The sequence below is a fragment of the Kryptolebias marmoratus genome, linkage group LG12, assembly GCF_001649575.2.
Source record: "Kryptolebias marmoratus isolate JLee-2015 linkage group LG12, ASM164957v2, whole genome shotgun sequence".
Lineage (NCBI taxonomy): Eukaryota > Metazoa > Chordata > Actinopteri > Cyprinodontiformes > Rivulidae > Kryptolebias > Kryptolebias marmoratus.
The window spans coordinates 4,482,329-4,496,263 of record NC_051441.1 but is presented as its reverse complement, the minus strand read 5'-3'; the positions used below and the strand labels follow the sequence as shown (position 1 = coordinate 4,496,263).

The 13,935-nt window shown below is 39.9% G+C and overlaps 1 protein-coding gene across 2 annotated transcripts; it reads right to left on the bottom strand.

Annotated features, from left to right (window-relative positions):
- Positions 1-277: 277 nt before the first annotated feature.
- LOC108237693 (alpha-2,8-sialyltransferase 8F-like) lies at positions 278-12,952 on the bottom strand. 2 transcript variants are annotated; one of them, XM_037978820.1, is made up of 7 exons: positions 12,766-12,952; positions 7,353-7,421; positions 6,594-6,668; positions 4,760-4,904; positions 1,869-1,981; positions 1,693-1,785; positions 278-1,607 (listed from the first exon to the last, which is right to left on the bottom strand). In XM_037978820.1, the coding sequence occupies exons 1-7, from the start codon at positions 12,771-12,773 to the stop codon at positions 1,133-1,135; spliced, it is 978 nt and encodes a 325-aa protein (XP_037834748.1). In that variant the 5' UTR covers positions 12,774-12,952; the 3' UTR covers positions 278-1,132. The 2 variants fall into 2 exon arrangements, with proteins under 2 accessions (XP_037834748.1, XP_017274794.1); XM_017419305.3 differs by lacking the exon at positions 12,766-12,952 and adding an exon at positions 9,477-11,718.
- Positions 12,953-13,935: the final 983 nt, after the last annotated feature.

Here is a 13,935-nt window from a genome sequence, read left to right as displayed (position 1 = left end):
AAGCCTTTGCATTTGTTTTGTCTTGGAGTTTGGATCAGTCCTGTGCTTGTGGCACGTTGAGCCATTTGCTGTGCGTTTGTACCAGTCGGCCACAATATTGTGCTGTTCATCAACCTTTGGCTCTGAAAAATCTGGTCATCTAAAACATAAAGGTTATCTTTGAAATATCTGAAATCCCCATTAAGGCTGAATGTTTTGGTATTAGTATGTAGAGTAAAACTCCTATTAAACACTTACTTTAAATACAAATGTTGAAAAAACAAAAACCCTTGTGATAAATAGTTTTTATTAAAAGTTTACTCTTCACAAACATATGGATATGGAGGATATTATAGTGTTAATTTACTGTTGAAGTATTTAAACATTTTAAACACATTTACTAATACATTGGGCAACATGTCACACTATTATTTTTCTTTGTAATTATTGTAATTATTATTGTAACTTATAACCCCCAGCCCCTCCAAAAAAATTAATGAAAAACACAAAACAACTGCACTTTGATTCTGCAGTAATAAATGTTTTGTTTCTTATCCAGGGATCTTTCTTAATCCAAAACTGAAAAATCTGAATTTCAATCTTTAAACCTTACAAGATGCTTTGTTTCTGCAGCTAAATTTACATGCAGATAAAACTCACTCCTTTCCCAGCAGAGAGTCATAAGGGTCTTTGTTTGCCTGGCTCACAAGAGAGATGCTTTGGTCACATGCATCAAGATGTGAATTAGAGCAAAAATAACTGGGTATAACTCCATTTTCGGTTGAAGAAAATGGAAATCTGAGACCTCATCCTCTGTTTAAAGTTCTCATTTGATGCAAATGGCTTCTTTATTTACTTTTCAAACCATCTGTTTTCTCTGTCCAAATTATGAACATTTTGGTACTCAAATGAGTGTTTCCTGGCTGCAAAGTTGTCGGTCTTAAGCTACAGAATAGAAATTCAGTTGTTTTGTTTTTTTATTTGTCATGTCCTGGATGACCAAGAATCTACACTAGCACATTGTCATATATGTCTATAAGAATATCAGTTTTACTTAACTGCACCGACACTTCTAAACAAATACCCAAAATAGTGTATATTAGGCCTCATGCTGAAGTTACAGAGAAGGCACTTAGCTCTTTGTCTAAGGAGACTAGTAGTCATCGGGTTCACAGTCCCCCAGGTTCAACCTGATCACACCTTGGCTGTGTAGTTGTAACAACAGTTTGAACTCAACTGGCATGGCGTGGAATGAACCAACCTTTTGACTGTCATAATAGTGGTTAGTCAGTTCATGGAAACTGTATGGGTGAACAGCGAAGGGCCAGAATCCATACAGATCCACATTTTCACAAAGTTCCAGCGCCAGGCTAGCCATTATAATACCAGTGCTTGGTCGTACTGCCTTCAAGCCTTGAGAGCGCCAGAAGAGGCTGACATTATATAGATAGTCTGGATTGATGAAGACAGGTTGGACGGGTCCTCCAAAATCCTCAACGGTGTAGAGAACCCGGAGAGATACAGCAGTGTTCATGGCAAAGGAGAAAGGTGGAAGAAGAAGCAATGAGTTGCCATAGATACGCAGTTTCTCCATTAACGGAAGTCGACGTCCGATCAGAGCCCCATACCTACAGATATTCATATGATTTTAAGAATACTAAACAAATTTTATTTAAGGTGATCAATCACTCCAATATTCATTTACTTGCGCACTTTCGTAAAAAGATGGTTGGGTTTGCTGTCACAAGGTTTGTCTTGACACCAACATCTTTCTTGTATTCGTCTGTCAAAGGAGGTAGGTTGCACCTGAACAAACAACAAAACCACAGATCATGTTAGATGGAACCTCCACAGAAATATGTATGATCACCTGGGCAGCTCTCTCTTACCTGATAACAAATTGAGCAGAATCAATCATTTTCCCACAGTTGCTGTTTCCCAGGATTCCACCATTTCCAACCACAGCACAGGTGTGCCACTTTTTCTTTGGGAAGGGATTTTCCTGGAATCATAACCAATAGAAACAAAAAATCAAGATAAATAACTAGAAGCACTAGCAAACCTCTGCCAAGACCATTGTGTTATTTAAAACTAGTAAGTAAGTAAACTTTATTTATAGCACCTTTGACAGACATAAAATCACAAAGTGCTTAACAGAAATGGAGACAACAATATAAAATCAGTGAACAAAATTAACAGAAAGCCAGACTGAAGAGATGTGTCTTGAGACTTTTTTTGAAAGAGTCAGTACATTCTGAGCAGCGCAACGCTAAAGGGAGAGCGTTCCAGAGCCTCGAGGCCACCACCTGAAATGCTCTGTCACCACGGGTTTTAAAATGAGTTCTAGGTACCGACAGCAGCATCTGATTTGCAGACCTCAGAAGCCTAGACGGGCAGAGAGGCCTCAGAAGTTCTGATATATATTTAGGTGCCTCATTATGGAGTGCCTTAAAAGTTAAAACCAATATTTTAAAATGAGTCCTAAAATAAACCGGGAGCCAATGCAAAGAAGCCAGAACAGGAGTTATGTGAGCTGTTCTGTGAGTTTTAGTTAAAAGCCTGGCTGCTGCGTTTTGCACAGACTGAAGGCATGCCATGGAGGATTTACTCAGACCCACCAGAAGGTAGGTAGGTAGGTAGGTACATTTATTTATATAGCACTTTTCAGCACAAGGCGACTTAAAGTGTTTTACAACACAAGAACAAAATTACAGACAAAGTTACAGAACATGATAATGAACAAAATTACAGACAGGTACAAGATACAATGATAACTAATTGTCTAAATAAGCTAAGCTAAACCAACAGATCTAAGCATGACTAAATGTACAGAACTAAGCTAAGCTAAAACTAAAACTAACGGTACCGAACTATCTAAAAGTACCCCAGGCCCGCTATACAGCTGAAGTAAAACCAGACATATCTTAGCATGAGCTAAGACAGTCAAAAATAGTAGCTGAACTAAACAGATCTAAACATGACTAAATGTACAGAACTAAACTAAGTGTACAGGAAGATAAAGCTAAACTAAACAGTACTGAATTTCTAAATGGTACCAGTGACCCGCTAAACAGCCTATGTAGTAATTACTAAGATAGAGAAAGAGGGAAGGAGGAGGAGGAGGGGGGGGGAGAGATGACAGAAACGAGTGTGACAGCAGAGTATGAGTATGAGAATGTGTGTGTGTGTTTCCAGACGGTAGGAGGCGGTGTGATGCATTTGTGTGTGTGTATGTTTGTGTGTGTGTGTGTTGGCAGAAAAGTCCATGAATCACATTCACAGATGTTCAAAGGCAAGAGGGCAACGGGCTTCTGTTGACATAAATTCCAGGGAGAATTGATAAGACTTTGGCCTTCAAGGCCACATCAGGAAGCCAAATGTAGATAATAACAGTTGTTTTGGAACAGGCTGACTTTGTTTTGAGTCTGCCTTGAAGTCTTTGCTGGTACATTCTCGAATCCAAATAGACGAATTTCAGGTCCAAACTGTTGTTCCGAAACGAGCAGCTTCTCCAAGATTTTAACCTTTTCCATATTCTGAGTCCAGAAATTTCATTTAGCCCAGAGGCCATTGTCTTTGATGATGGAATATCAGCCAGTTCGGAGTAGTTTGCAATTTCGCTGAGAAACCAGCTGATCAGATCCATATTCTTAAAATCTTTGGAAAATATGTAAAAAGAGGCTTCGAAAAAAAAAGCAGGGCGGGTGGGGGCAGTTCAGGTGACAGAGAGACAGAGAGAAAGGAAACACGTCCGCCTTCCACTAGGTGCAGGAAAATTAAAAAAATAAATTTAAAAATTAAAAAAAAAAGAAAGAAAAGAAGGCCATTACAATAGTCTAAACGAGAAGAAATAAAAGCATGGACAATCATTTCTAATTCCTTCTGTGATAAAATAGCTCGCAGCTTCGAAATATTCCTTAAATGGTAGAAACAATTGCGAGCTAGACAAAGAACTGTTAAAAACAACACCCAGATTTCAGAGACCAATTTAAAACAATGCCAGAAAAACCAAAAAAATCTCTTAGTCTGTTGATAAGAACAATGTGATCCACAGTGTCAAAAGCAGAAGTCAGATAGTGCAATGCAGATTGTGATCTGACTTATAAATCTTATATTTACATATAAACTTCCATCTCGCCCTATGTATTCTACATTGGCAGTTCCACTTCATTTTAGCTCAGGTCCTCTTTCAGAGGCCTGGGAGCTTGAGGGTTCTGTTCAGTATCTTATGCCCCTTTTACACAGGCCCTAATTCAGAAGTCCGGCTACACTCCGCTCTACTCAGCTCGATAAAGAATGCATTGCGTTTACACCAGCCAGTTTGGTCGGTAGCAGAGGAACGCCTCCTCAAGTTGCGGGGGGCGGGGCCGTGGTGCAGGGGGTTGTGCTACCGATACCGAAACTTGGCGCAAGTTGTGTAAACAACGAAAACGCTATGGACAACGTTGGCCCTGTGTTGTTGCTGTTTTTTAAACTTATGGGGATTCTCTTGAGGATCATAGAGGGATCATATAAATGTTGATACAGGTGAACCGGCTCTGTTAGAGCACAAAAATCCTCCATTTTGAATGGAGCACAGTGTGCATGGTCCGTGCATAGTTACAAAACTTCGGAGGTGCACGACAATGCGCAAAAGTTTATGGCAAAAGTTCAAAAATGGTAGCAATCATTGACAGTACATCTTATAATCCAGTGCGCCCTAAAGTGCGGAAAATACTGTATATAAATATAGTCTGTGTGGTAAATCACAGAGGAACAAAATTTGAACAAAACAGCTTACTTTTGCAAAGTTGTTAAACATCCCTTGGTCCACCTGGAGGGTCCTAAACCTTTCCCCATCATAAACGATCTTTGATCCCAGTGGAGTGTTCGTCTGGGTGATGATGGCCATTTCTGGACCATTGCATTCAAGGCTCAGCTTAGAGCTGGAGAACCACAAGAATGTTGTTGTCAATGACTGAACACAAAGATTTGTAAAACAAAAGATACCTGCAGGACAAGTTAATCTGTGGCTTGTTATGCGACCCTAACAAAAGCAAGTTTGTTTATGCATATACAAATACTAATAAATTACTGCTTTTGCATTGTCTTCAGTTTGGCTCTGACAAAGTTGTAACTTACTGGCTGTGGTGATCTGGTGGCTTTTGCTTTGTTGAGTGTTTGGGTTTTTTTTGTAACTGAACTAGTTATTATTGTTTCCTGTTTCATAAATCCCCTCCCTGGTTTTTATCTGGTAGTCTTGCTTATTGAATACCAGCTTCTAGTTTAGCAATCACCACAGCTGTTGATTGCTATCCTTATCTCAGTTTCCTTTGTTCACTGCCTTGTCTGTCTAGTCTAGGGGCGTCCAGTCCTGATCCTCGAGGGCTACCATCCTGCATATTTTACTTGTTTCTCTGCTCCAACACACCTGATTTGAATCAATGGGTGATTAACAGGCTTCTGCAGAACATGAAGAGGTGATTTAACCACTGAACCAGGTGTGTTAGAGCTGGGAAACAAGTAAACATGCTGGATAGTGGCCCTCGAGAACTGGGATTGGACACTCCTAGTCTAGTATGTTCTTTAGTTTAGGTTTTATACCATTTCTTGCCCTATCTAGTTCTGTTCATCCTGCTTGTGCAGTGCCATTGGTTTTGTTTCACAATATAATACTATTGTTTGGTGCACACTATTTTCCTGCCTCCTGCTCTTGTGTGGGGGTCCTTCATCTTTGAATTACTGATTTTGACAGCAGGATCTGGCAAGATCTGGACCCAGCCGACTACCCTGAACTAAAGCAGGAGGCATCAGAATCAAAATTTATCGAGGTTAATACTTGGTCTGCTGACTAAAGGTGCCTGTGTAGCAAATGAAACTAAAGTAGTATTGAATTTGAATGGCAATGGTATGATGAGTTCATTGCCATAGTCTTCCAGAGAGACTCCTGTTTGGAGTCAGGAGGTCTATTATTGTAAAAAAAAAAACATGATTATTTTTGAAGACTATATCTATTACTGACATTTCCAGAGTTTTGTCATAAGAAAGAATCTGGACACTATTAGAATTTATATCAAAAACCAACAGTGAATGCTATATAATATCTTGTCAAACTCCACGCCACCAAATTTCTGAGATAAAAGTCTGAGCCTGAACTCAGGACTTAGTTACCACCATCCTCCCTGCCAGGAATATGCCACAACATATCCTGGGATCTGCAGAAACTCTTCTTCCACAACAAGTTCCCATCTCTGAGCTGGTTCCTTGACCAAGTCATGGTTTGGACTTCGAAGGGATTCAGGAGTACACCCCTCCACCAATCCCAGTTCATGCCTCCAAGGTGGTCCAGGAGGACTCCAACGCCCAACTCTGAGGGGATCCAGTTTGGCACCCTTCCCATGATCTCAACACCTGATTTTTATGAGTTTTAGGGGGACACCCTTTGGGAGATGCTAGCACCTGTCTCTAAGGAGGTCCATGGAGACACTCGTCCATCAACCCCAGAGCCTAACTTTAACGGGGTACAGGGGGACACCTCTCCACCAAATCCAGCACCCAACTCTGAGGAGGTCCAGGACACCCCTCTGTATATTTCAAACCAAAGTTACAAATAAACATTTAGAGGACATCCTTACCTGAAGTTCTGGTAATTGGCCTCCTGTTTCTTCCAGGTTTGAGAGTAAATCTTTAACACTTCTTCTATGTCCTCCCTGTGACACAGAAACATATTTCAGTGCTTTAAGGTGAGGTTTGAACTTGGTGCTGATCTGACTTGATTTAAGGCTCAGTAACACAAAGGAGCGGAAAAAAAACTTGATCCTCGGCAAGGGCCAATCTTGATCAATAGTTATTAAAAAGAAATGCAAAATTAACCTTGGTTTTAGATGTAATATGTCAAATCATTCATAAAGGAATAATCAAATACCTTTTCCCTAGTTGCATGTTGCATAGAATTATAAAAAAACATAATTTAATGAACACAGAAAAATAGATTAAGTTAATGATGCACAACACTCAAGTCAGATATCCGATATTGTTTCTTGGCTGCAAGTTCATCAATAAGAGTTTGATTTCCCATTTGATATTCTCTGTTGAACTTTCCATGTCAAAAATCAAAGATTACAGAAAAATTTAAACTTAATTTTCTTGGCTTCAAAGCCACAAGGACACTTTACTAAATAGGCTCATTTTTTAATGAAAACTGAGAAGCAATATAGACTCAGTTTGTCACAAAATGAACGGCCAGATCTAATAACATTTACTTGTTATCTTGGTGGCCAGATGAAATGTTACCAAGGGCCGGATCTGCCCCGTGGGCCTTGAGTTTGATGCATGTGCTTTAAGGAATAAATAATAATGTTTCTAAAGGAAAAACTGCTGTAGTCTGTTCTCACCCGCAGTTTTTACAAGATTTCCGAGGAGCGCTTTTCATTTTAGGTTCCCGTCTGTAATGTTTCATGATCCTGTGATAACAAAAGAAAAACAAGAACAAGATCAGCAAAAACAGAAAAATAGAAATGATCTATCGTACATTGAGTAGCATCTTCACTGCTGATGCTCTTTCCCTTTTTCAATCTGGCTGATAAGGGTTTTAAAGGTTGGTGTCATGTGAGGTGGAGGTGATGGAGACAAACCCAGTGCACAGACTCATTTTTAAAAAAGAAACTAATTTATTAAAGTAAAAATGAACTGAACAACAAAACAAAAAAGCTGACGTGGCAGCACTGACTAAATAATAACAAAGACAAGTACGTAGGACAAGGAGCGATGGAAAACAGGAACGGGCACAGAGACGGAAATCAGGACACAGAAAACATGCAATGAACCAGCGGGGTATTGACAGAAATGACCAGGTTTTAAAGCACTGAGGATAATCAGGTAAGTGGGAACAGGTGACATGATTATAAAACTTGAACAGGTGTAGGTGGGCGTGGCGGGGAGACAGAGAGAGATAGACTGAAGAGGGAGGAGAAAGTGAAAACACAAAATGAGACAGAAACCAAACACAAACCAGCAAACTAAATAAGAATAAAACAAAAACAAAACACAGGAAAAACCCAAATCCCCACAGTTGGATCCTGTCTTAAGTTGCACCTAGTTCAAAATTTCACATCAGACCAAGAAAAAATTATATTTTGGTTACTTCATTTTTGACCAGGACTGAAGAAAGGAACAGAGAGATGATAAGTATGAATAACAGATGAGCTGCCTTAAGCTCTAAATATGTGACAAAGAGTAGGAATACAATAAAGGTATTAAAGGTTGAACAACCTGTCAAACAAGAGCAAAAACCCAATGACACGAGTTATTGAGTTTGAAAAGAAACAAAGAAACTCAGATGATTTAATTCATTTAGTTTACCTTTGTGATTAAAGCTTTGAGTGTTTTAGGTAGGTCACTCCAGCAGTTAATAAAAAAAAGTGATGTGTTTTGTGCACAAATTTATTTGCAAGGACATTTCATGGCATCAACAACCCCCTCAGGCCTTCATATTCAGTATCTGCCATCTCTTCCTCACTGGTTCATTGTCAGCTCAAGCTGTGATCTGGTTACTACTTTTTGTCTGAAGTAGAGGCATAAAACGCTCGCCAAGCTGGAGACTCCAAGGGTTGACTTTGCAGGACGATGACTGGACCTTCTGGAAACGTGGTGAATGCACCCTCCCTCCCAAAGAGTGCTGCACAAATCAGACTGGAAGTCCAGCTTCTCTATTTTACATCACAATAAGTTTGCATGTTTATAGGAAAAAAGCTGAAACAACTTGCAACATCAAAACGAAACCAAAGTATCTTTAGAAGTCTATTCAGGCATAAATACACCCATGATGACATGTAGTCTAACCTGCAAGGCAAGAAAAGATCCTTGATACATGATAACAACAAAAAACTGTTTTAAAAATTCACAAAGCTCTTTTTGTGGCATCAGAAACATAAAACATATCTAAAGAAATTGCATTTTCTGCAGTAAAGCAGTGTAAACGCTGAGTGCTAAATGACTTTGCTGAAGAAGTTGAAATGGTGTAAAAGCTTCAAGAAGCAGAGCCCTAAAAGTACTGAAAGGCAGAAAAATAAAAGAGGAAGAAGGCTTTCTAAAAGCTAAAATAAACAGTACAATAGCTAGCATTAACAAAAGGTTAGAAACTTAAAGTAGAAGAACAGTAGCTAAAAACTAAAACTATAGTGTGAAAAGATGTCAGAAATCTAAAACAAAACAAGAATCATAAAGCAGGTTTCACAGCAGAAGGAAGTCAAGATTTCATTATAAAATATTTTGTATAAAAGCATAAAAGTTGCAAAACCCAAAGTTCTTGGTGCTTATTTCTGTGAGCTGATTGTTTTGATAAATAAATAGCTAAAATAGCAGAGTAGGAGGAAATGGTTGAATGTCAAAAAACATTTGTAAAAACATTAGTGAGAAATTAGAATCTGTTCCTCTCAGTTTGGAAAACAGCAACACCAACAGAAAGGAAAATTTATTTTTATGAGTGTTAATGTAAAATAGATGCAGAAGCAACTTACCTGTCGTTCAACTTGTACCACATGAGAGTTGTCAGCAGGCTCCCCAAAAAGAGGAGTTGGATCATCACAGAGAGCAGCTGTGTCCTCATTCTTTCCTCCTTTTTTCACCTGTTAGTCCTCTCAAAGTTTGTTAACTATGTCATTCTTTTAGAATCTCACTCACTCTTCATGTCTTTGATGTCTGTCAAGCCTGTTATTTTTCGTTAATCCACAGCACCTCACCACACACCCACATGCAAATTGTTTCTCTGGGCGGCACCCATGAACTCTCAACTCTGTTAACATTTTAACATAATTACATGTTTAATTTACTTATTTAACAAAGTCAGTCATGTGGGCTGTGACAGTAAAAACCGGTATTTTTTTATCAGTAACTCTGACTTTTACATGGCAGGTTTGGTTACTCTTTTCTTTTTAGGTGCTACATGTTTGTCAGTGTTGTATTACTCCAACCTTCTGGATAAAATAAGAATCACAATCTTTGCCAAAAAACTTCAATGATCAGGTTGGGTGGTTGAAGGTCGGGCCCAGAATGCAGGCAGCACGAGGAGGTCGAAAAACTAAAATACTTTCATTAAAGAAAACAAAAACAAAAGGCTGATATGGCAGCAAACTCACGAAAGGTAAACTTCAGACAACAGCAAGGAGACACAAGGACAATCGGACAATGCATGACTGCAACAATGCTTCACTGATGGGAGACTGAATATAAAGACTGGGCTGATAACTAAAACTAGAAACACCCAAGACTAAATCTAAGTACAGAAACACATGAAGACCAAACACGGAATTAATGAGACTAGAAATCTCACAAGCTGACAGAACTACAGAACTGAACGCTGTCATAAATCAATTGTAGTCAATATAAACGGACTTTTTTAACAAAAGAATTGTCAAAAGAACCTTCAGTGTCAAAGTGAAATCAAATTTCTACAGAGTAATACCAATTAAATCAAAATATGTCATTTAAAATAAGTGATTTTATAAATATTCATTCCCTTTGAAGTGGCTGTCCTAATATAAACTCAGAAAAAATAGCTTATCGAAAAGTCAGGGGATGGAAACAAAACAGTTTAGAAGACACTAAACATCCGCAGGAGTTCTGTTAAAGCCAACACGAGAGGGGAGGAATATGAGACACGTGTAAATCTAACAAGAGCTCAGTCCTCACAGACTGAGAGACGCCACCAAGACACCTGGGACCTCCTGAAGGAGCTTCGAGCTTCAGCAGGTGAGCTGTCTGAGCTTTATGGGAGAGCAGCAACGAGAAAGACACTGTTGAAGAAAACTCAGAATAAATCTCGACTATATTCGGCTGCCCAGAAGCACTTCCCCATGATATCGCCCTCATGCCATTTGCCAAACTCTAACTGAGATGATCACATTTGCACGAGCACCTGCATATTTCTCTGCCAGCCAAGTAAACCAGTTTCCCGTTGCGCCCGTGACTGAAAACACGTGCACCATAGTAACAACTCAGAGAGATGAGAACAAACCGGAACATTTTCCCAGCATTTCAAAGTGAGAAAGCTTGTTCTTTTAAGAATGTAACCCAGTGACTTGGCAGAAACCTCACTCTGTCACCACTCCCAGAAAAGTTTAATCTATATAATTCGTTTTTGGCTTCGCCAAGTGTTTCTGTTAAACTGTCTGTCAGCACTCCTCCAGCAGAAGTAATAAATTACTTTCTTTGTCCCACGAAGCGAAACAAATGAAGACGAGTTTTTCAAGTTACTTTTCGTTTTGAAACAAAAACCTCATATTTATTAAAGGAAGGCATATTGTAATATGAACTACTTATTCACTGCAACCATACAAAATGTAAGCACAATATTTGTGCAATTGACTGAGTTATAGCTACTGTTGTGTTTTTGAGGGTCAGGTGGCTGTGGCAGCCATCTTGAACCCGGTTGACTCTAAAAGGTTCTCAGCCTATTTCTCCCCGTCACACCCCTCCACAGGTGGTTGGTGCCTCTGCCCGTCGGTGCGTGGGTGGCTCTTGTCTGGGGCCTGGGTGCCCCTGGCTCGGTCGGGCCTCGGCTGGGAGGTGGTGCGCCCTCAGGGCTCGGGTCTCTCTGTCCATGGCCGGATCTGCTCTGGCGTAGTGGGTTGCCGGCGGGGCCTGTGGGCTTGTGGCCCCCTGGGGCTTCTGCATTGTGGCTGCTGGGGGGCGGCTGGGACTTGCCTCTGCTGCCCTCCTGGGTGGGGTCTGGTTGTCCCTGCGGGGGCCCCACGGGGCTCCGGTCTTGGGGGGCCACTGTGCCTTCGCTCTTCCTCATGCCGTCCTCCTGTCCTGGGGGGTGGATCTGTTGGCCCCCACGCTCACTACCAAATACTCTTAGAGAGAATCCTTATAGATGCACATATATGGGGTTCCATTAGTTCCAAAAATAAGTCGATGTCATATGTGTAGATGTGTCGTTGCTATGTGTCGTTGGTCTATGTCGTTGGTCTATGCTGCATATGGGGTTCCATTAGTGCCAAAAATAAGTAGATGTCATACGTGTAGATGTGTCGTTGATATGCAGCGAACGCATATGCGACATAGACATATGCAACATCTACATGTGCATCATCTACATGCAGCATAGACCAACGACATAGACCAACGACACATAGCAACGACACATCTACACATATGACATCTACTTATTTTTGGCACTAATGGAACCCCATAACTCTAGATACCTGTGTGTATGGGGTTCCATTAGTGCCAAAAATAAGTAGATGTCATATGTGTAGATGTGTCGTTGCTATGTGTCGTTGGTCTATGTCGTTGGTCTATGCTGCATGTAGATGATGCACATGTAGATGTTGCATATGTCTATGTCGCATATGCGTTCGCTGCATATCAACGACACATCTACACATATGACATCTACTTATTTTTGGCACTAATGGAACCCCATATAGATTCAGGTGGTTGTCAGATCCACCTTCAGTTGGGTTGCGGTTGTCACTAAATACCTTCTTGTACTTTCCATTGAAGTTAGAACTATTATTATATACCTCAAATGCTTATTTTCATTGTGGATTCTTTGTTTTGTTTCCTCCTTCTGCAGGTCCCGAGGCAGATTTCAAGGGTGTTGACTTGTTTTATCTCTATGCTTTTCTTTTTCTCTTCAAACCTTTTCCTCCAGCTCTTTTCTCCCCCTTTCTCATCTTTGTGTCCATTACAATTAAAATAAATCCAAAGCAATTTTTTTAAATAAAGTTTCACATACCAAGGGGAACATCATGGCGAAAGCCGAAATGCTCCGCTCGTGAAAGCAAATCTGTTGGGTCTTACCTTGACATTCAGCAGGTTATGTATTCTCAATCAAACTGAAGTCCCTTTTAGAGTCATGCTTATTTGGTCTTAATATCAAAATTGTGTTTGCTTCCAAGCTTGTTTGAACCAAATCATTTTGCTTTGTTTCTTTGTTTCCGTCAGTTCATAAATTTCAGCCAAGTCTATCCGCTGTTCCTGTTCTCACTCCGAATACCGCAAACATAATCTGTAATAGACCTGTAATTACAGTTCCTGGCAGCAGCCCAGCTGGTGCGATGTGTCTTTTGTTGACAGGAACATGCAAGTCTTACAGATCATTAAGTGAGGAATCAGGTTTTTCTAGAAGTAGCACATACTTTGTTGGTGTCTTTACTGTTAAAGATGCTTTCTGCTGGAGCAGTCAGTCAGTTTGACAAAGGCTGGAAAATTAAGAACAACTCCGAGGAAGATCGGTCAAGCGAGAACCTGTTTCTCTCGATTCGGCATCATGAGGAAAACCCTAACCCTCACATCCCCTTAAATTCTAACAAATGATGGCCGATCCTGAGCGAATTAGTGATTTCTCAAACTGTGAGTCTTTCTACACTTTGGTTCGGACCCGGCGCCAGAGGGCTAACCCTAACACTCCATTCCCCCAAGACAGATTACAACTCCAAGTAAATTAGTTGAACCTATGCAATGTAGTGACTCAATTCAACCAGCAGAGGGTGCTGGAGGCGATTAAAATGAGGGATTCTTGACTCCAGAATCTGATTATTGAGTTCAGTAATTTTTTTAAGATGGGTGAAGTTTTCTTTATTTGCATCACGTCAGGTTTGTTTAACAAAAGAGTGTAAATGTTAAAAATGTTCTGTATTTTTTAAAAACATTTCCACCTCTCTTCAGGAGAAGTTCATGTACAATTGCCTTCAAGTTTCTGGTGTTAATGTTTTAAACACAATGATTATAACGCAGTGCTAGTTTCTAAGACTTGTGCAAATATTGTTTATGAAAACCTGAGCATAATTTCTCAGCATTTTCTGATGACTACATGTCCCTGTTTAAGTTATTTGTTTTGTATTAATAAACAACATATGGTTATCTCAGTTGCAAGGTTACATAAACGTTTTTTTAAATGTATTTATATAAAATAAAATGACTATTTAATGCCCCCCTAAAAAATATTCCTCAGCCCCCCAGTTAAATTCT